Below are 23883 nucleotides of genomic sequence, written 5' to 3'. Positions count from 1 at the left end.
GAAATGTGTCTTCAAGTCCTCTGCCCATTTTTCAATTGGGTTGTTTTTTGTTGTTGTTGTTGAGTTGCATGAGTTCCTTGTATATTCTGGATATTAGCCCCTTATCGGAGGCACTGTTTGCAAAAATCTTCTCCCATTCAGTTGGTGGTTTCTTTATTTTGTCAATGGTTTCTTTTGCTGTGCAGAAGCTTTTAAGTTTCATATAGTCCCATTCGCTTATTTTAGCTTTTACTTCCATTGCCTTTGGAGTCAAATTCATAAAATGCTCTTTGAACCCAAGGTCCATATGTTTAGTACCTATGTTTTCTTCTATGCAGTTTATTGTGTCAGGTCTTATGCTTAAGTCTTTGATCCATTTTGAATTAACTTTGGTACATGGTGACAAATAGCAGTCCAGTTTCGTTCTTTTGCACGTGGCTATCCAATTCTCCCAGCACCATTTATTGAAGAGGCTGTCTTTCCTCCATTGTATGCTTTTAGCCTCTTTGTCAAAACTTATCTGTCCATAATTCTTTCCAGGCTCTGTTACTAAATGGCTACACGATCTTGGGTATCTGTTTGAGCCTCTGTGTCTTGATTAGTAAAAGTAGGTATACTAATTCACACTTTGATGGATGGGGTGATAATTAAAGCACACATCACATTTCTTCTATGCCAGCTACTCAATATAACCCTGTTAAAATGATTAATAGAAAATAGCTGGTTCTCCAGACATATGTCATGGATGAAAATAGGGAGGGAGTATGAACATTTGTTTAGAAATAAATATCCTTAGAGTTTTAAGAAATCAGTCATATCAATGTTGATTCCCACTGAGAACTTAGTTTAGGTTCCTTTTTTTGGGTAACCTTCCGTAACCCCACAAGTTTGGGTTCAATGTCTTCCCATGTGCTCCAACCCCACTCTGTATCCCTACTCCTTCTGGTCACTCATCCACTGTACTGTTATTGCCACTTTACATTTCTGACTCTCCCCCTATATCAAGTGCTTTTTATTTTCTGCTGTATCTATGGGCTTAGCAAGACTGAAACGTACCAAATTGCCATTTTTTGTAGTAAAAAATGGTTGGATATTAGCAGTTTCCTATGGTCGAACCTAATCCATTGTAGGCACAAGATCTTTTGTTGGCTGTTGAGTGACATTTGACACCTGAATGTGGGCTCCATGCAACTTTTGAGTTTCATGCTCTATCAGTATCTCTTATGCCATCATTGACATCATATAGGCTAATATATGAAGGAATCCTTAGTGTGTGTCTTTAGCTATTTCAAGTATGTATGGCCCAGACTCTCATGTGAATAAATGCTTTAAGGGCAGGCTATTATCTGGTTTGATGTGTGTCTCCCACAATGCCAAATAGCTGTACACAAATGCTTGGCACTTAATATTTTTGGATTTGTCTCTAATTCACTTGTTTTAAGTTACAGTTGAAGAATATGAGCCTTCAACTGAAATGTTAAGTGATTCAGTCACAATCCCAGAGTCTTTGACAGAATTAATGCTTGCACTCGGTGGTTAGTCTCCATCTCCATGATGGCACAGTTGCCTTAGACGTGTGAAGGATGTCAGGATGATTTGACAGGATGTTTTCTTGCTCTAGGCTCTTTTGAGCGTGTCATCACGTTTCATGGGAAGAAACACCAAATTTGGAATCAGACCTGGTTTGAGATCCAGTTATGCCATTTATAGATGTGTGACCTTGGCACAGCCATTTAACTTTTTGCTATTTAATTTACTTCATTTGTAAAATGCCTGCTTCACACCATTGTTGTGAGTATTTAATGAGATCCAATATATAGATAGTTTTGGATACTTTTGGCAGCAAGAAACAGAAATATCAACTGAAATTGGCTTAAAAATAGGAACGTGTACTTTTTTACATAGCTAAAAGTCAAGAAGTTCCAGGGTAGTTAATTCAGTGGCTTGAAAAAAAAATCAAGAATTCAGGTTCTTCCTGTCTTTCTACACAGCCATTCTTAGCTTTGGCAGCATTTCTCATTGGTCCTGGATGGTTGCCACAATTTCTGGAGTCCTCGTCCTCTGCTTCAATATCCACTGTCAAGAAAACGGGGTTAACACTCCATTCTTGTGTCCTTTTGTTAGGAGGAGACGAGTTTCCTAGAAGCCCCTCAGAAGACATCCCCTTATGTCGCTTTGGCTAGAATTTTTCACGTGCCTGTGCATAGACCAGTCACTGAAAACAGAAATACAATAGCCATGAAGACTTAGAACGGTCAAAACTTACCCCGGTACATCAGAGGGGCCCGGCCTGCTGCCATTGCCTTACTGCCTGACCCTTGAACCAACTTGGTATTCTATAAGCGAGGAAAACGTGGGTGGAGGATAGCTGTTGGGTCGATAGTAAGATGATCAAGTTTATTTTACTCATTATTATAGACTTGATATAAGTGCGATTTGCTAATAGGCAAATAGCAAATTAAAAAAAAATATTTCTGGGCATTTCTATGTGTATTTTTGCTTTCTGAAAAAAAATAAATCAATAAACATGACTTTGTTCTACTGCAAAAGAACTGTAAAATCAAACCTGTAAATCAAATGTATGAGTTGATCTTTTTTATCAGTCTTTCCTATCACTGAAGAATAAATTATGTGCATTGTTAACACGCATGTATACAAAAATTCTTTCAACACTCGTTGAGTGCCATTCTACATATTTGTCAGTGGGTGCGATGAGGGGTACAGAGTCCATAAGATGTAACTATTGTATTTCAAGTAACTCATCATCTAGTAGAACAGAGAAGACAATTCACAAATCTCTGAGGCCCACAAGACAGGTCCAGGTGGAGAGCTCTGAGAGTGTGCGAGGGGAATTCTGGCTAGGAATCAGGAGGGTGTCGTGGAGGTGCTGACTCTGGGCAGATTGAGGGTGGTGCAGAGGAAGGGGAGCCCAGATCAAAGCACTAAGTGTGTGTGAGGAATGGGGTTAGGAAGTAGTGGGAAAGGCTGGCAGGAAAGGAAGACTAAGGTAAATATTATGGCATAGAAACAGCGTAGCTGTAATATTCTGGCATTGACTAATTCCCCAGATATTAAAATGTGTTTTAAAATAGTCAAAAGGTAATAATAATTCATCAGTTGCCTTCAGTTTTCATGCATTTCTCTATGAACCCCAGCTTAGTTGGGCTCGCAAAGACCTGTGTATTTGGAATTCAATTTAAGGAGCATTCAGTGATCATTTGCTGGACGGAAGGCATAGATCTTAGATGCTTGGGGTCTGAAGGCAGAATGTGATTCAGCTACTGCCCTTAAGGTGGGGTCCCAGGGTTCCCCTGTCAGCTAATCCCATGCTCCACCGTCCCCTGGCCTCTAGGGTTAGTCTAAAACTTCTCCCTTTGAACAGGCTAGTTCTTCTATCTTGTTCCATGGGGAGCAGGGAACAGTAACATTCTGGGGAATAAAAGATCCAGGCCAGCTGAATGGGGGCTAACGCTGCAGAGTGAGAAGCTGTGGAGCGCCAGCCTGGCGCACCCCTTTGTTGGCTTATATCTGGTTCCGGTCTATCAGTCACTACTGCTGCTAGATTCCACGCTGTCATCGAGGGAAGTGGGCAGCAGGAAAGTCAAGTGGAACTGGAGGTTAATTCTACTCACCACAGCCAGCAGAGCCCAGAACCTAGAACAATGCAGGTGGTACCACGCCCATGTTCTGTAAGGAGGTTATAGTTCACCTGTCTAGGACATTCTTGGAACGTGTAAAATGCTTTATACCAGCATTAGACAGAGGGGGTTGGAAGTTTCTCGGGAGGAGTTGTAGGAGAATGAGGCTCTCTCCCCACCCAACACCTGAGGAGAGCCAGTGAAGTGATATTTTAATGTTACCTCAAGCCAAGGGAAGGAGGCCTCAAGGAGAGCACCTGCAGAACTTAACGTCTGTTCTTAGAATTCAGGAAATGTACGGATTGGTGTGTAATTCCTGCCTGAGCATGATAAAAGCTAAGGCTGTGGCAAGAGCTGCCTGGAATGGAAAGAAGACACACCCAGCCTGGGATCTAGTTGGTTTTCCCCTATGGTGGGGCAAGGTGTGTGCTTTCCAGAATGGCACCCTGTGCTGAGGAGCCAGCCTGAGATCTTGAACCAAGCCTTTCTCCCAAGAGGACCACATGGGGAGGCAAGGGAACCTACAGAGAAAATCTGTGGCGTGGATCGCTGGAAACCCAGTAGTAGGGAGCAGAAAGGGGCAGTTGTGAACAGCCAGCTGGAGCAGATGTACAGGGGCCCTGCCCAGCTACAGCGAGCAGTAGCCAGAGGTTCTCAGAGGGGAGATCCCCCAGATACCCGTAAAATTTCCCAGTGAGGAAAAGAAGTGTTAATTATCCACCTACCATATATTAGAGGGAACTCCAGTACCAGATGTATTAATTTCCTAGGGCTGCCATAACAAAATATAATACCACAGGCTGGGTGGCGGATACAACAGAAATTGATTTTCTCACAGTTCGGGAACCTGGAAGTCCAAGGTGAACCTCAGCGAGGTTGGTTTCCTCTGAGGCCTCCTTCCTTGGCTTGTAAACGGCCTCCTTCTCCCTGTGTCTTCCACAAGGTCTTCCCTCTGTGTGTGTCTGTGTCCTAATTTCTTCTTTTTATAAGGACACCCGTCAGATTGCCTTAGGGACCACCCCAATGCCCTCATTTTAACTTAATCATCTCTTTAAAGACCTTATCTCAAATACAGTCATATTCTGAGGTACTAGGGGTTAGAAGTTCAACACATGAATTTTGAGGGGACTCCAGTCAGCCCATCATGCAGATTATAAATGTCCCCTAGCAATAAGGCTGAGTTCTCTCTCCCCTATCTTGTCTCTCTGGGCTTAGCCATGGAAGGGTCAGAATGACAGAGGACAATAAAGTGGAGCAGGAAGAAGCAGACCACTTTCTCCCCGCCCCTCCAAGCTTCCTAGTCCCAGTTAGGAAGAGGAGTTATAATGTTCTCAGAAGGCTGTCATTGAGAGGTCTTAAGACCTCGCCAGCCATAAATGATATAACTCCTATTTCAAGGTCTGAGTTTTTAATTAATCCAGTCATTCCATGAAGGCACAGCCTGTGGTAGGAAAATACATTGTTCATTTTAAGGTTTACTACAGAAGGCAATCGTATTTAACTGCCTTGCAGACACCCTTCAAGAGTCATTGAACAACCTCCAAGCTACCTTTTGGGTTTTATTATTTACAAGGGTTTTGAAGAGTAGCTTTTAATAGAATAGGGAAAATGAGGTTTGAATCATGGCCTGTGTAATGAAAATGATTATTTTCAGTTCTGGATTGGCACAGTATAACTTAAAAAAATTTAGTAGACTTATAATTAATGTGTGTACTTATATGTATAATCAAAGTTAAATGCTTAGGTCAGGTGTTTGCAATGACTTGCTCTTAAAAAGAAAAACAAAGGTTAATATCCGTAGTTTCTTTTAATAACAACAAATGGAAGCCTGCTTTTCCAGGGGCAGGACAAGTGTTTCTTTTTAAATAAAATTAAATATTTGATCCATGAAAGGGATTATGTACCATGTTTCCCCAAAGCAGCTGTTCCCCAGACAATCCGCTCTAATGCATCTTTTGGAGCAAAGTATTATAGTAAAATAAGACCAGGTCTTATATTAATTTTTGCTCCAAAAGATGCAATTAGAGCTGATTGTCCGGCTAGGTCTTATTTTCGGGGAAGCACGGTAAAGTAAATTTAAATTGTACAGCCTAATAATAAAAGGCACCCATCACTCAACCTAAGATCTAGGGCTTTACCAATAATGTCACAGCTTTGGGCTTCTCCGTCCCCCCTTGCATTCCCAGGCCTTCTTTCCAGCACTGCCCCCTCTCTGAACATTGTATTTATTGTTCCTTTGCTTTTCTTTGCAGTTCTCCCACGTGCGCGTATATCGCAAAAGCAATATATTATTTTGTTTTGCCTATTTGGACCATTTTATAAGTGGTATCATACCATACGGATTCTTTCATGAATTATATTTCACAGTCAACATTTAGTTCCTGAGATTCATCCACATTGAACCACATAGCTGTAGTTCATCACTGTTTTTTTTGCTGAGGGTATATCATTGGATGTCTGTGCTGCAATTTGTTTTTTATTTTCCTATAGATTGTGTTGTTTCCATTTTTTTTTCCTGTTATAAACATTGCTGTTTGGCACATCCTTGCACATCTCCTGGTACCTGTGTGTAAGAATATCTCTAGACACCTTATGGAATACTGAGTATTTGAAGCTTTTGATTTCCAAGGTAGGATGGACCTATTTCAGGGTATAAATTTTTTATCCGATTGAGATTTTTGTCCTTTTTTTTCTTGATTTTAAGGAGTTCTTTATCTATCCTGGATGCTAATTCTTTGACATGTCTAGGTGTAACAAATATGAGTATTTTTCTTATCGTCAGTGGCTTTCCTTTTACACATTCTTCATTGTGTCTTTTGATAAGAAGTTCTTAATTTTAATGTGGTTGAATTTGTTGATCTTTTTTCTTTATGGTCTGTGCGTTTTGTATTTTGCCTCTCCCCTTTTTTCTGTTACTTTAAGAACTTGTATAAGTTTTGGATAATCTGTTGACTGTTCTATAGAATTTCCATGTAAAGCCCTCTAGGCCTCATGCTTTCCTTTTGGGAAGATTTTTCTTTTTTTTAACTAAGGATCCAGTTTTTTAAATGGTTATTAAAGAGAATTCAGCCTTTTTCTGTGGGCCAGTCTTGGAAAGATATTTCTCTAAAGAATGTATTGATATGAAGTTATTATAGTGTTTTTCTCATCTTTTAAATCTTTGCTGCATCTATAGTTATGGTCCCATTTCATTTGTAATGTAATTTGTCCTTTCTCTTTTTTCTTGATCAACTTTTGGCTTCATGATCCTTTTCTACTGAATATTTGTTTTATGTTTCATTAGTGTATCCTTTCCTCTTTTAGTCCTTCCTTCAAATATCTTTGTATCATTCTGTTGTTCTCTTGCTAACTTATTACTTTGTACATTGATATTTTTACTTTTTGCTCCTTCCTCATAATGTAATTGGATTAAAGTTATAAATTTCCATCAAAGAACCACTTTTGCTGCCTCCCAATAGTTTTGGTAATAGTGTTTTCATTATAATTCAGTTTTAAGTATTTTAAAATTTTTAGTGATTTATTTTTGAGTTATTGAATTTTTAAATTCAATACTGATGTTTAATAGTCTTAAGTTAGAAAAGCATTTGTAACCCTTATACATTGCTGGTGGGAAGGTGAAATGGTGCAGTCACTTTGGAAGACAATCTGGGAGTTCCTCAAAATGTTAAACATAGACAGCAATTCTACTCTTAGATATATACCCAAGAAAAATGATAACCAGTGTTCACACAAAAGCTGATGCATGGGTTTCATAGCAGCCTTATTTGACTGTTCATAATAGCCAAAAGGTGGAAACAACTGAAATGTCCATCAACTAATGAATGGATAAATAAAATGTGATATATACATACAATGGGATATTATTTGACAATAAAAAATAATTAAATACTGATACATGCAATATTATCCTAAGTGAAAGAAGTCAGTCACAAAAGACCACATAGTATATGATTCCATGTATCTAAAATATCCAGAATACAGAAATCTATTGAGACAGAAATCAGACAGATCAATGGTTACCCAGGACTGGAGGAGTTGGAGGGTTTGGAGGATAAAAGCTAAAGGGTTTGGAGATTCTTTTTGGAGTAATGAAAATATTTCAGAATTGTGATGATGATGGTCCAACTCTGAATATACTAAAAGCCATTGAATTGCACACTTTAAATGGGTGGATTGTACAGTGTGTGAATTTTATCTCAATAAACTTGTTACCCAAAAACAAAAGCATTTTCTACTGAAATTGCCAATAAATTATAATAGCTCGAAGCTATTTAGTTTAAATTTGTATGTACTAATTCCTATTCTCTCTCCTCCCCCTCTCCTTCTTTCCTTTCCATCTCCTTCTCTTTCTCCTCCTTCTCTCCTGTCATTGGCAATGTTCAATAACAAAGTTTAACTTATTCATTAAGCAGGATCGATTTAATGAAAATTAACGGAGAACGTTGACATGAACGTAATTTTCCAATTTCCACCCTCATATAAAATTGTATGCAAACAGACTGAGATAACACAACCTTGAGGATATGTCAGTACTTGCTAACTAGCTCATAAGGCTTAAACCAATGGTGTAATTTTGAGAAAGCGGGACTCTGAAATGATGTAAGTGCAGGGAATGTAGGAGCAAAGTGGACCCTATATAACGTACCTCAGAAAATACTGTAGCTAAGAAATGGTCTTTAAGAGACAATTTCTGGCATGTGCCACCGGGGAGAATGGTATCAAATGTACACAATTACTGGGTTCTATGCAGTGGCTCCTCTGTGGAGAATTTCACTTTATTCTCTGTGCTGGAGACCTTGACCCCACCCTGTCTGTGAAGTAGGAGCCCGCTTTGTAAAGGGGCGCTGATCAAGATGATGGCCATTATCAAGCTGGGATCCAAACATCTGAAGCCTATAACCAAGGACAATGGGGAAGGCTTCTTAGCCACATTTCTAATTATATAGTTTTTTCTGCTTTTGAGGTAAAGGGACAAAGAAATGTGAGACTTACTTTTCAGGTTTTTCAGGATGCTGTGAAGTGTTCCCTTTAAGGTAGAGGGATGTAGTTTTGTTTAATAGCCGTGCTGTGAACTGGGTGTGTTCTCCCTGTGTACAATAGCATGCCGATGTCAGAGATGCATTAGGAGCTGGAATCATTCGTTTGTGATTTCTAATGAATAGTAATAATTTATAATTTGTACTCATCAAAAACCTTTCATCCACAAAAACCAACAAGCTTTACACACATTATCCTCTCACCAACCTCTGAAGTAAGCGTCTGGCAAGTACAATTATCCCTAATTTGCAGGAGGGCCAAGATAGAGACCACAGTACAGAAATCGTTACTGATGTAGCTGCAGCTTCAAGTTTATATTTTGAAAGTCACTTTGAACTTAATGTTCATTAGTTATTTTGGTGGTCAAGGCATATAATTTATACTGACCTACATCGTGGGTATCGATCAAGCGAAAACTGGAAAATTCATTTATCCAGATGTTTCAGTGTTCGCAAACGTGGAGCAGCTCCTATTTGACAGCACCATTACCATTTGGGGGACAGACGTCCATTCTGTGCCGCTTGGGTGACCAGCCCGCAGGTCCCTGCCGTCCCAGGTGATAGAAGCAGGTATAGGGGTACTGTGCTTGGTGCAAAGCCTGTGCATTTTCTCCCCTGTGCTGAGATCAGTGAGTGATGGGGAGGAGGGTAAACCCAGAAGAGTGGGGACGCTCTTTAATCACTATCTCTGCCTCCAGACCCATCGCCAGCAAAACAGCCCACACAGGGCTGTGAAGGGAATCTTGAAGTAATACCGCTCTTATCCACTCACTTTCTTGCCACCAGATCTCTATTCATGATTCTGGAATCCAGGGTTCTCCATCCAAAACTAACCTCCTTCCACTCTCACTCTAGCCAAAAAAATAAATAAATAAAAATTGAGGTCATGCTGACTCATGGAAACATGCATTGAGCTTGCAGATTGGTTTTGAAGACAAAGGGCAGGAGAATCTCATTCTTAGTTCTGGGAACTTCCTTACACCTAGTCCAAAAGACTTCCCTGAAAGCCCAGGTAGTTCAAACAATAGATGCAGACACATTATATGTACATAGGTACATACCTTGTATATTGTGTGAGCGTGGACACACACACACACACACACACACACACACACACACACACACACACATAGCTTTCTCTTTGCTGGAAAGGTTTCTTACAGGAGTTTCTATTCCAGTCAACCATGTGAGATGCATCCAGACACTCTCTTCAGTTCCAGTGACACACAGTGAAGCCTACATTTTGTCATATAAAAACAGTACATCATTACCAGCTGACTTCAGAGCCATCTCCGTGTTTGTCAGAGGACTACTGAATCCCTGCAAGCTCGGGCAGCTAAAGCCATCCCTTCGTGTGGATTACCAGTGTGGGCTGACTGCTGGCCTCCCGGGCTGCAGTAGTATCCTTGGCTCTAGTAGAATGAAGAAGTGTCTTATCCGTGGCTTTTCTTGGATGATAATTAGTTCATTAGGGAAATCGATTAAAGGGAGGGTGAATCATTAAAAAGAAAAGGTTCGCAGAAACCTTAATTTTTTAAATTTTAAATAAACGTACCTTCTTGTGCCAACCTTCAGATTCGGGTCAATGTCGTTCTTTTGATGGGGGGTCCTCCCCCTAGAGTGACTCCTTGGCTTCCTTCCTAAGCACAGTGGGGGTTAGCAGTGCACAACCTGGATCTAGACCCGTCCATCTGGATTCTGACTCCACCCACTACTGGTGCTGTTCTTCTGGTCGTGCTATTGAACCTCTCTGTGCCTAATGGTCCTCTTCTTTAAAATGGGCGCCGTGGCACCTCCCTTATTGGCTCTTTGGGAAGATCAAATAAGCCAATATACGTATATACTGCTTAGAACCGTGCTTCGTACAGAGTAAGCACTAAGTGTTTGCCATTATTATTATCAATGATTTCTAGTTTGGGCTCTGTAAAATCAAGTGAGAATTTAAAGATGTGAAACAATCTAAGCACAGAATTTATCTAGGTTTTTATGATTTCTTCTTCAATCTTTTTTTTCCTTTATCTGTTTAGTTGTGGTAAAATACACATAGCATAAAATTTACCAACTTAACCATTTTTAAGTGTACAGTTCAGTAGTATTAAGTTCATTCACAATGCTGGGCAGCCATCACCACCATTCAACTCCAGGACTCTCTTCATCTTGCAAAACTGAAACTCCGCACTCATTAAACAATTCCCCCATTGCCTCCCTTCCCCAGCCCCTGACAATCACCCCTCCCGATGTTATGTCTTGCCCACACGGATTTTGATAGTATTTTTGAACAACTTCCTTTTGTTGAGTTTTTCTAAAGCATTCAACTTAATTCTTAACAGAAACAAAACTCTATGTCTTTTCTTCTGTATGTGATATTTAATTAACTTTTGTAACCACAAGGTAAAGTAAAATTGGTCTAAACAGGGAACAAACACAACTGACTAGTAAGTGTACCCCTCAACTGGTAGGAGCAGAAAGAAGGGTGCAGGTGTACCCGGTAGTGCCATGGGTGTTGTGGTGCTGCGGGCATTGGCACCTTTGCCAGAAGGAAAGCTGTGAATTGTTTCATCTGGGCCACCATAGCCACTCTGTGGTTTCCCTTGTCTGCACCATGGTGCTTTGTCATTTTCATCATCTGAAAAACCCTCACACTCAGCTCTGCATGTCTAAATTACACCTGTTTTTTAATGTCCAGTCCAATGCGCCTCCTCAATGAAACCTTCACTGTTCTCTTCCTGTCCAAACTTCTGAAGCACTTACCTGGACTTCTCCAATGGCTCCTCACTCTTTCTGTCTTGCGTTCTTAGTTGAGTTTCCCAAGAGCGGGCTCTGTAGCATGTGTCTTTGGATTTCTCCTGTCATGGGCTTAGTGCTATGCATGTAGCCATGACTCAGGCCCACGTTTATTGAATTACGGCATTGCCAGGATGGGGACAGAGAGATGAGAAGAGGAAATGAAGAATTGGAGCAATTTATAGTTATCAAAGCCTGTGTGTGTGTGTCTGTGTGTGTGTAATGCTCGCAGTGTGTCTTTTTGGCATTTTTATTGTACCTGCTTTGCAGATGAGGTGAGGAAACTCAGACTCAGAGAAGTACTTTATCCAAATCAAATGTTGTGACTGCGGTGTCAATACTTCTGGCACACTGGCTCAGCATGTCATTGTTGAAACCATTTGGTTTTGTCCCTCCGGGCATGTCTTTGGGCTCCTAATTTAATTACGGGCTGTCACCAAAGATCTGCTAATTAAGGCTAAAAGATTCCCAATATCAGTCAAATTACAGATGAATTTGGATCTATAGTTGGCCATGGGCAACAATCATTTAGTGGATACCCTTAGCTCCAATGTTTATGGGGAGAGGTTATAGAATCAATGACTGTGTTGGAGCCTTGACTCAAACCTACTGTGCTCTGCCACCTACTGAGTGATCTTAATTAAAGAAACCATTTGACCTCATTGAGTCTTGGTTTTCTCATCTGTGAAATGGATATAATGATACACGGGGTTACTATGAAGACTTAATAGATAATTGATGAATATGGAAGTACTTTGCGATCTATAAAAGTATTGTACAAATCTAAAATATTGTCGTTGTCGTCCCACATTTACCGATTACCATTCATCTTAAGGAACAAGAAGTCCAATACAGTGTTTGGGTTAATATGGAACAAGCTACCTTAAGTCTGAAATTGGGACACTGCTGTTAGTTACTACAGGAGCCCCTTTGAGACATACACCCTTCTGATGTGATGGGCTTGCTATTAGTGTCCCGGACTGATGGATTTTTGCTCAGGGCCTTGTTTCCCTTCATAAGTCAAAATAACTACAGGCAAAAGCATATAGTCTGGGTAAATGCTTCCCTTTTTTGTTTTGGGCTGCCTGGATGTCTGACGCATGTGACGTTGTCATGAGAGAGGTCCAGGGGTCCACGGAGGCTGTGGTAGAGCGCGGGAGTCATCCTCTCCTCTGAGAAGTCTTCCCGGACTCTTCAAGGGCAGCTGTGGTGCTCTGCCCATGTACTCCCACAGCACCCAGAGCGTACCCCTCTCCTAGCAAGAATTGCTTTACCCTGTCAGTTCCCATTTACATGTTTCTTTGCCCTCCTGGACTCTGAAGTCCGTCAGGCCAGGAACTGTCTTATTCATTGTTGGATTCGCTGTACCCCAAAGAGTGCGCAGAGCTCATGCAAGCCGTTCGATAAGTACTTGTTGAATGAATCCCTCGTCTGGTGCTTCCGTTCCATTATAAGCCGCATCCAGAATGAAGATGTGGCAGGAGTTAGGGTGAGTTGTTTGATCATTTTGAGGATACTGATGCATTCACTGAATGAATGTGACCACCAGTGTTTCTCAGCCTTTAAAAAATTATAGCCACCCTAGGGAGACTTTTTAAGCCATTTCTTTCCTAATTATTCTCCCTGCCCCCCATTGACATTTACTATCAGAGATTTACTATATGGCAGTTTACGTACAGTGGCCCTTTGGAAGGCCACACCATTTTGATATGTAAGATGATTTTGTCCTCCAAGAGCCAGTGTTTCCTCCCTTGGAAGTGATATCACACCATTGAGAATGCCCAAATTAGACTCTATTTGCCTAAATTTGTAGAATCAGCTGGTTTAGTTGTGCAGATAGATATTTTAAAGAGTTTCTAGGTGATACTTACATAGTCAATTACAAACTTAAGATTGAGCCTGTTCTCATCTTGTTGATATGCTTTCCAGCCAGATAAGGCTGTGGGTTGGTTGGTTTGGGTTTTTTTTTTTTTTTTTACTACACAAAATGACTGATGCTTTTGATACTGAATAGCTAGACAAAGGCAAGACTTTTCCCAGACCAGCAACAGTATTTCAGCCTGGGGCTAAGAAATGCACAAATCTGAAGGCTTGTAGCTCATAGCTCTGTTCTTTTCAGAAATATTGAAACTATGCCTAAAGTTATCTTTCCTGTTAGTGAGTTTATACATCTAAATAAGTCAGAGCCATGCTTTCTGGATGATCCTGGCAAATCATCCCTGTTGGGGGTATTTATAAATAATGTCCTGTGTAAGTTGGGAGAAGACTGTACTACCACTTGCACTTAAAAAGCAACTGTAATGTGGTTCGGGTGCCAAATGAACTGGCAGTTATTATCTTTATTCTCTTTGGATGACTTGAAGTAGCTCTTCTGGAAATTCTGTTTAAGCAGCGTGTTAGTGATGATGAGCTTCAGTGGGGCTGCCTTTTCTCCTCCATGTTATTAATGAGTTGAGAATAGTTATTGAAGATGTAGAAAAAAAAAAATCTGACTTTTTTTTTTTTTTAATTAAAATGTATTGGGGTGACATTGGTTAGTAAAGTTACATAGGTGTCAGGTGCACAATTCTATAACACATCGTCTATCGCTCACATTGTGTGCTCACCACCCTGTCATTTCTTTCACCATATAGTTGACCCTCTTCTACCCTCTTCGACCCCCCGCCTCTCCCCTGACCCTCTGGTTGACTTGGTTTTAAAGACCCCTTCTTTTATCGTGATTTCAGGGGTTCTCTAGTCATCTTTTTACTCTTACTTGGAACACATGCGTTTTTAGGAAAACCTGCCCTGGGCAGCTGACCCAAAGAATCCCACCTTTGCTTGTCCGTATAAAGCAGTCCGTATAATTCTGTTTGTATTCACCTAGATCGTAAATGTTGGAGAGCTTCTGGCTTTTCACAGTGAAATTCCATGATGACGTGGCTCATCATGAGTCGTCCACCGATATGGAAAGACCAGCACAGACATCATAGATTTGATTACTACCCGAGTGCTTTCCCCAGTATGTCTGTTATTTAATGCTCTCAGCCGACTCTAAGATTGACGGGACAGATGTCAGTGTCCCCGTGTTACTGATGAGGAACTGTGATGAAGAGAAGGTTAGTGGCTTATCTGGCAGACTCTACCCTCAAATATAGATCTTCTGACTCCGAAGTCAGTGCCCATTTATCTGCCCCCTGATGTCCTCCACTTTCAGCCTTCTCGGCAGTCATTGTGCAGTGAGGAGGCCCCAGAAGGCATGGCCTGGACCAGTGGAAGAAAGTAGATTTGACTCCGGAAAGGTGGAACTTCCCAGCGATGGGGACGTTCCAACAATGGCATGGACTACTTTGTGAAGTAGTACGTGTCCTGTCCCTTTAAGTGGTCATCTGGATGTTGCAGTGGGATGAAGCCAGGTGTCATTTGGCTGGATGACCTTTCAAGTCCCTGACAATCCTGAGACTTTGTTAAAAAACAAACAAACAAACAAACAAACAAACAAACAAACAAACAAACCCAGCTTCTGTCTGGTTTCTCTCCTGTGGTGTAGCCACATATATAAAATGCTTAATTTCACAATTTCCTTTCCCAACTTTGCATCAAAAGCACACATCACGTTTTGTGAGGTTGCATATGCCCACGGCGGACCCCAGATCTCCTGTATCAGGATCCCTGTGTGGGAATGGAGTGGGAGGTGTGAGTATTTTTCAAAAAGTTCCACAAGTGATTCTAAAGCATAGGGTTGGGAACCCCTCTTCCTGCGTAGCCCACTCACAACAAGGTACAAGCAGGACTCGTTTTGGACTTGGTGAGTATAATTTAGCAGCATCGAGGAGTCATAATTTCTCAGTGTGCAACACCCTTTTAAGTTTTAATCAAGCCATTTAATAAAGCTGTGTTTTCTCTCTTGGCTACAAGAGTACCGTGATTCCTTACTTGGCTGGTTGGTTTTGCTACTATCTCATAATGCCTGCCTATCTCATGGTGGAGTGGGAGCTGGTGCTGGCCTAGGAAACAGGCATTGTTCTGCCCAATCACATACACTTCATGTTCTGGAAAAAATAGCTGAAAGGACGTGAAGGGCCAACATCTATAATCAGCAGGTGGGATACAGAAACTAGTGAGCTGCTCACTCCGAGACTAGTTAGCTCCTAGTTAGCTTTGTAGCAGTAAGAAACCTCTAGTAGCATGAAGAATTCGTGGTTGTAGTTTATTGTTTTTCTGGAGGAATTTTCTTGATCAAGTACTCAACTGTGTTTATAGCACTCCTGTGAGAGAATAATCTCTGAAGGATGTATCTGTATTAAATATACACCAGAGGATTATCAATTCCCCACAATGTCTCCCCATGGTGGACCAAAAAATACCACAATTGCTCTAACAATATTTGTTCTACTTTTCCATCATTAGGACGCTTTTTTTCTTTTTCTTTTTTTTTAGGATGCTTTTTAAAGCTTACGTTTCTCTTTGGACACTTTAAGTGACTGATGAGACAAAAGGAAAAAAAGCCAAGATAAAATGACAGTATAGACACTCTTCAAATCCTATAATGAACTCCACAGGGCATCCAATTTTGATGTATTAGGATTCTTTTTTATAATGAGTACATTGTTGGAAATCACATTTTCTATCTGCAGGAGCTGGAGATGAAACTGAGCTGACATCTTACCTCTTTGTAGTTAATTAGCACGAGGAAAGTAGTGTTTTGAATCTTGTATGGGAAAAGGGAGACATTAGTCATCCACTGGTCCCCTTTTCCCTTCAAACACCTGGATCTTTTTGTGTGCTCTTTGATTGGGATTAACAGTTTAGATGGGTCTTGTTGGCTGGGAAAGATGAGGAGAGTTGAAGAATGGCTATTATTTAATATAAAAACTATAAACTATAGCTCATTTCCACCTGCCATCTTGCCTGTAGGATACGTAAACTAGATGGGGTCTTTTTCTTTGAAAGAGTAGTTCCTTACCTGGACCCAGACTATAGGCAATATCCATGCTGCAGGAGTCTTTTGTTGTCACCGTATTAACATTTGTCACCATTGAATCCCTAGCACTCGGCATAGTACCCGGAACTTAGTAAGCATTCAGTAAATATTTATTAATCAATGAGTAAGTAAAACGTAATGTTGACCCATGCAGTAAAGTGTTACAGTTGCATTAATTGTATCTAATACTTTCTTCTGAGTAGTAGCTGTGGCCCTTGTAAGACATGTGGTGAGGTTTACATAGAATTTAGCAGTTAGGGCCAGAGAAGCAGGGCAGAGCATGTATGTATGACTCCGTTTAGGGGATTGGTTCTCAGGTAGGTGAACAGTGCTGGGCTCAGCATGGATGCTCATCTAGGTGAGGACTAAGTAAGTGGCAGAAAATTTCAGCACAAAGATGCCTCTGATCTATTAATGTAAGTATTTTTTAATGTCAGATCACTCAGCCAGTCCTATTGGGTAGGCCATGTCCCTGCTCTCTCTTCTCTTCTCACCAGCACAAGGTATTAGGTTGGTGCAAAAGTAATTGCGGTTTGTGCAATTATTTTTAACCTTTTAAACCACAGTTAGTTTTGCACCAACCTAATAGCAAAAACTAATCATGCAAACATCGAAGTAGTTGAAGATAACATTTCCTTCATGAGATGGAAAGCTGCGACATAAAACTTTAAGAATTGTCTAATTTATCTTGGGGTTCTTTTTAAAAACACCTGGTTCTGTCGATGATTTGGCTTCTACAAAGCTCTAGATGACTCCAGAAGTCTGATTTTTCTGTCCCCGGAACACTGCCTATGTCTCTTCTGGAATGTTTCGTCTGATTGGAGTGCGTGCCCATAATCTACCCCTGTGCATTTGTTCATCCTCCTTTGTTGTCACTGGGTGAGGAGACCCAGGAAAATGCCCAGGGAGGACGTTCATCATTTTCATTTTTCCTTTCAAGATATTTTTGAGCAACAATGTGAAAGCACTGCAATGCGCTGTGAATTGTTAACAAGCACATTTGCACATCACATCTATTTTGCTATTTGCACGAAGTTCTGGGAAGTAACAACTCGAAGTATTTTTAAGATACAGCCTTTTAACTCTGGAAGCATGAGAAAGTATTTGCAGATTGGTCTCGGGAATCAAATTAGCCTAGCACATGGGTGAATTCCTGCAGGATGAGCGTTTCTGTGTGTGGTTCCTAGCCCCTTAATCCTTTTGATCATTTGCACTGTGTATTTTTATACTAGCTCTTATTCTTTGGAGAAATAAAATAAAGAAACTTAAAGGTGAGTTTGACAAGGGCTTTTCCACACTGTTTATCAATGCAGGTGGATCTTGAATTTTAATGGTAATAGTTTCTTTGAAAGAACCACACTTTTTAAAACCTCTCCACAAATAATGTCAGTGCTTAGATTATGTCTGAAAGTGTTTGTTGGTGAGTGGAAATTTTTCCTGACCTCTTATTGATGCCACAAAAACAGAGCCTAATCCTGGAAAACAGTCATGATAGCCTGGATGTCAATTACACTACTGCTGTGATTTCTCATCTGGGCCACTGCCTATATGACATTTGCTGTCACTTGGTGGCTTCAGGAATCTATGTTTAAGAGCCTGGCTCCGGGTCATAGAAGGAACCCAAGCTTTACCTCTGATTAAAACCTGGTTGGCTCTTCACTGCATCCTGCCACTTAGTGGCTGTAAGACACTGTGTGAGAAAACTTGTGCAGAGGCCTTAGTTTTCTCATCTGTAAAATGGGGACCACATGTGAAATTGTTGTGAGCAATATTTGTACACCATGTTCATAGCAGCATTATTCACAATAGCCGAAGGTGGAAGCAACGCAAGTGTCCATTGCCAGATGAATGGATAAATCAAATGTGATGTATACATACAATGGAATATTATTCAGCTTTAAAAAAGGAACAAAATTCTGACAGATGCTTCAACATGGATGAACCTTGAAGACACTATGCTAAGTGAAATAAGCCATTCACTAAGAAAATACTGCACGATTCCACTTATAAACAGTACCTAGAGTAGTCAAATTCAAGAGTCAGAAGTAGAGTGGTATTCACCTGAGGCAGGGGGGAGGAGGGAAATGGGGAGATAGTGTTTAATGGATAAAGTTTCAATTCTGCAAGATGAAAAAAGTTCTGGAAATGGATGGTGGTGATGGTAGCACAGCAGTGTGAATGTGCTTAATGCCACTGGGCTGTACACTTAAAGGTGGTTAAAACAGTAAATTTTGTTATATGTATTTCCCACAACAGAAAAAAACAAAATTGGGAAAAATTTTGTTGTGAGCATTAAAAAACATCAAGTAGGTAAAGTGCCTGCCATTTTGTCAGCATTCAGTAAATAGTAACAGTTTTTACTAGAGTTAGGACATTATATTTTAATAGTTGTGTGATATTTCATCATGTGACTATACCAAAATTTTTTTGTTTGTTTGTTTGATTTTGGGTGTTCTTGTAGTACTCTACCATTGTAATAATGATGCAGTGAATTTTTGTTGTGTATGTATATATCTTTTCCATGATTAGAAGTTATATCTTTGAGATAGATTTCCAGGATCACTTAGGGTGAATTAATCTTAATCTTTGTGGCTTGTGCTGCGTAAGCCAATGGAGTTTCCAAAGGGTGTAGTCATTTACACTGTGTCCTCATCAGCACTAGCTACACTTTTACGTATCTGCAAAATGTAATAAGTAAGAGATGGCATGTTAATGTTTCAATATGTATGCATTTCTTTTATCACTAAAAATATTGAGTGTTTTTTGTCTTCATTTACATTTTTGTCGTCCTATGTGTATTGCCTGTTTACATTGTTTCCCTTTATTTTTAGTGTGCTTTCTATGCCTTCCTTACCAAATATTTTGTCATGTTTGTAACATATTATTGCCATTTTTAATATTCAGAGGGTTTTAAGTCTTATGTAGTTAAATCATTCCTTTAAACATTTCAAAGTACAAAACAGTAATTTTTTAAAGTACATCAAAAATCGTTTTATAATAACGTGATTATACCTGGTATGTCTTCTTCCTATTAATTTCCCCATCATTCTTTCCATGTCTGTTAGTATGATATCTGCTTAGATGCTTAACTCATGTAACTGTTGTATTTGAATTAAAATTTTGTAGACTGACCAATTAATAATATTAATACGATAGTAATTACCCAATATAAAAAGGACACCACAAAAATTAGAGCACATAAGAAATTAAAATTATTAGTAAACATGACTTTTTTTTACTCACTAATAATTAAATTCATTGAAAATAAAATTATAGAGTACTGTATTCCAGCTATTAATTGGTAATGATGAAAAACATATGACAATTGTGTAAAATGTTTAGGGCCAGACTGAGGGTGGCCCTCAATTATACTGCCCATGGGGGAGAAAATCAGGTCAACTTTACTGAGTAGCAATTCAGCACTAGGTATCAGGAAACTTAAAAATATTTATAAACATTGATTTAGAAATGCCTCTTATATAACTATAGCTTGAGGCAGCCTCAGAAATGAGAAAACAATATTTACATTCATGGATAAAAATAGGATTCATTTTAAATGCCCAATGACAGGGAACCATTGAATAAGTAATAGTACAAACATCTTTGCAATGGTATATGGTCATTATAAATGGTATTTAAAAAAAAATTGCAGTGATATGAGGAAATACAATATGCTGGAAACTGGAACAAGCGTGATGTATTGATTAAAATAAAACAAGTCTATGTGGTGATATGTGTTGTGTGTGTGTGTGTGTATCTTGTACCTATCCAGAAAGAGATGGGTAAAAAATCATTGATAGTACTTATGTGGTAGGAGTATAGGTGACTTTTATTTTCTTTGTTATACGTCTGCACATTTTTAAAGCTTCATATTGTTTGCAAATTATTATTTCTAACATCAGAAATAACTTTAAATATTAACAAAAGATTAAAGGTAGTGACTAGATTTCTTTCCTGTTCTGGGTTCTTCATGTTCTTATTGCTGTGATGTATTAGACAGAATACTGGACAAGAAGTCTGGAGGTAGTTTTTCAAGTTATGGTCCAGAAATTTAGTAGCTATGCAACCTTGGGCAAATTTAAATATGTATCTCAGTTTTCCTATTTGAAAAAATAGGGATTTCTACCTTCCCTGCCTACACCATTGGGTAGTTGTGAGAATTGAGGTGAGATTACCAACAGACGGGAAAACACTTTTGCAACTTAAGGTGCAAACTCAAGGCATTCCCAAAACCACTGTGAAGTTTGATAATTTGCTAGAAGGACTCACAGAACTCGGCGAGAGCTGTTATCCGCATAGTTTATTACAGGGAAAGGGTAAGGTTCAAAATCAGTCCAAGGAAGAGACACATAGAGCAGAATCTGAAATGGTTCTAAGGCAACGCTTCTGTGTCATCTCTCATGCAGTCAGGATGAGTTACCCTCGTGACATCCATATGTGACAATATGCAAAGAGTATTGCCAACCATGAGGTTTCTCCAAACCTTGGTATCTAGAGTTTTCATTGGGGCTTCATTACATAGGTGTGATTGGTTGATGGTCCATAGTGTTGAACTTAGTCTTTAGGACAACTATGTTACCAAAGCCCCCACTCTTAGTCACATGGTTGGTCTTTCCGGCATAGCCGGCCCTGAGCTATCTCTGTTGGGTACGGCCAGCCCTACTCTAAGACTGTTGGTGTGGCCAGCCTCAGCCTAAAGAAGGACACTCTGATCAGATATGATACAGATTTCCTTCCAGAGACCAAAACAAAGGCCACATATCTCTTTGGGCAAGGCTAAATTCTTTCCTACACATAGGTGACCGAAAAGAGATGGAAAACAAATTTAAATATGGAGACGATATTAGTGTGGAGGTGTCTGTTATTTACTGTGCGCTAACACTGTAAAGGAAGGAAGGCCATGAATCCCACAGGTACACATGGTACTGCAGATACGTACTTTGCTGATCCACAGAAACGTGGGCGACACCGTTAAGAATGGGTACGGGTGCTAGAGAGAGACATTTGCTACAGTAGTTGTTTACCACAGAGACAAATTAGGCCGGGAAAGCACTTATTGCCCCCCTGGGTGTCTCAACCTGACCCTTGCTTGGGTGTTAACAGTGCAGCAAATTGTCCCTCCGTTAAGGAATGTATCTAATGTGAACAAGTTATAAGCCTGCTTTTTACAGATTTCTCTATCTGGCACCATCTCACTCTGTACTGCAGCCGAGCTTACTACATATAGCATGGGGAGATGATAAAAATAAATTGTTTCACTCCCCTTTGCAGAGTTTCAAATCTTGAGCACTGTATCAGAGTAGATCCATAATGATTCATACAGTGAGGTTGGAAAAACGAAAACCTGAGTTTGTTTTCTCATGAAATTGAAAAAAAAATTAGAGCACGATGGAGGCATTATCATCCTCAGGAAGCTTGCTAGAGGACAACTGATTGTATGGAAAAAGAACCAGTGACAGAGACTTAGAATGAAACCATTAGCTAAAGGACAGTTATGTTCTCACCCTTTAGTGGGAAGAATTTTAGCCTTGGTCTAGTGTTTTGTTTTGTTGTGTGTGTGTGTGTGTGTGTGTGTGTTTTAATTTATTGGGGTGACAATTGTTAGTAAAATTACATAGATTTCAGGTGTACGTGTGTTTTTTTAAAAAAAAACCCACAAATAACTTGTAATAAATTGATATTGTCAATAAATTTTGGTTGTAAATTTTGGTTCTGTTTCTTTCAAGGAAAAACGGGCCATGCAGAAGTAGTTCGAGTGGTGTACCAGCCAGAACACATCAGCTTTGAAGAACTGCTCAAGGTCTTCTGGGAGAATCATGACCCGACCCAAGGTAGATGAGGGAGCCAGTATTTAATTATCTTACTAATTACAGCTGGGATAATTAGTGTTTGAGCTGCATGGAAGAGATGAACCTTGAAATCACACAGGAGCTCAAGAATATGATTGCAGACATTTATTGACGGAGAAGAGGAGGGGCTGGGGAGAAAAAGGGTGAGAGAATAAAGGCACAGCCACCATCGGCACCCCTCCCCCCTTTACAGCTGTCTGGGGTGGGAAAATTCCCACAGAGAAAGACGCCAGACAATAGAGATTCGTTCACCTTTGATTATTGCATTATTCCTCCTTAATGCAGTCTTTTGTCTACAAAATTAAAGTGTCTTTCTAGCAGTTCCAAAGTTTTCCTGATTTATGGTTCCTTTATTTCCCTGAATTTAGCCTTTCTCATCTTCTGACATTATCAGGTTTTTTTTTCTTTTAAATGTCGGTAGGTGATTAAAAAAAAAAAGAACATAAAGGTAAAATGCAGTATTCAGTGGGTCCAAAATGCTTGGGTTATTTTTTGCTGTTGTTGTTAACCCTTTATTACAGGTCATGCTCTTCTAGAAGTATATGTGGACTTAGGTGAATTTGCTTGCATTATTTAAATATTTCATTTCTCTTCTGTGGAATTTGTTATATGGAGATATTACTATATTTGGGCTATAAACAATAGTGGCCAGAAATTTTATTTGCATGCACACACAAGCAAAAATCCTATGTTGGCAGATACCATTGTAATATTCAATAATGGAGCAATTTCCTGATTGCAGCCTAACAGCCTTAGCTGCTTTGCCAATGTGAGGATCTGCTATTATGACGGTTATGAACGGAAAAGTCCTGTATCACAGATGCGATTTTCACAAACCCTGTTCATTTGGCAATCAGTCTATTTAACAAAAATAGTTTCCTTTTGGTGTCAGGGTTTTGGGTAGCAGGTATGCTGTATTGGCTGTCTCCTGATGAAGGGATGTGTTGTTCCAAATGTGCATTGTGTTTTGTGGTGGAACCTTAGTTTGATTCCAGCAGCACAGGTTGATGGGCCCTAAGTTCTGCGTCTGAGAACCACCCAATACAGGGTGACATGCCAGAGAGCAAAAGTCAGAGCCAAAGGCAAGAGTCACAAAATGATAAATGAGCCAGGGTAAGGCAGGCCCAGCATCCAGGTAAATCCACCACTGTGGGTGAAGGTCAAGAAGGAGTCCAGGAGCAGGCTTCCCATGGTAGTGAAGTCTGATTGGACATACGAGGATGAGTCCCTGGTGGAAGGGCAGTGAAGTATAGGACAGGGACGGTAGAGGACTGGTAGGGCTAGAATACTGTTAGGTTGGTGCAAAAGTCATTGTGGTTTTTGCAGTTATTTTTAACCTTTTAAACCGCAATTACTTTTCCACCGACCTAATATAATCAGAAGTTCAGGTGTTGCCAGAGTTTGGACTACTGTTCTGTCTCATCATATGAGAACAGCAGGCCTAAAGGCTTAGCTAAGCTTGTCTCAGCGGGAAGCTCTGACTGGTGAGCATCATAAATAAAGGTAGTGAGGGCCAGGAACTCATGCTGGTAAGCCTTGGATGCAGATGGAGCAGCCATTCAGCCATTTGCCTCTCAAAGGCAAGGGTCGGGGCAGGATACTGAGAGCTCCAAAATTCCCAGTGGAGACTCATA

General features: G+C 40.1%; 1 protein-coding gene across 2 annotated transcripts in view; it reads left to right on the top strand.

The window, feature by feature from the left end:
* The window catches only part of MSRA (methionine sulfoxide reductase A), a 333781-nt gene that overhangs the window by 200811 nt on the left and 109087 nt on the right, over nucleotides 1–23883 (top strand). For both annotated transcript variants that reach the window (XM_074338344.1, XM_074338345.1), the window contains exon 4: nucleotides 22127–22231. In XM_074338344.1, the coding sequence (XP_074194445.1) occupies nucleotides 22127–22231 (105 nt within the window). The remainder of the gene's footprint in view (nucleotides 1–22126; nucleotides 22232–23883) is intronic.

This window comes from Rhinolophus sinicus, linkage group LG07, assembly GCF_036562045.2.
Source record: "Rhinolophus sinicus isolate RSC01 linkage group LG07, ASM3656204v1, whole genome shotgun sequence".
Classification (NCBI taxonomy): Eukaryota; Metazoa; Chordata; class Mammalia; order Chiroptera; family Rhinolophidae; genus Rhinolophus; species Rhinolophus sinicus.
The sequence above is the reverse complement of the archived record's forward strand: the minus strand, read 5'-3'. Positions and strand labels throughout refer to the sequence as shown.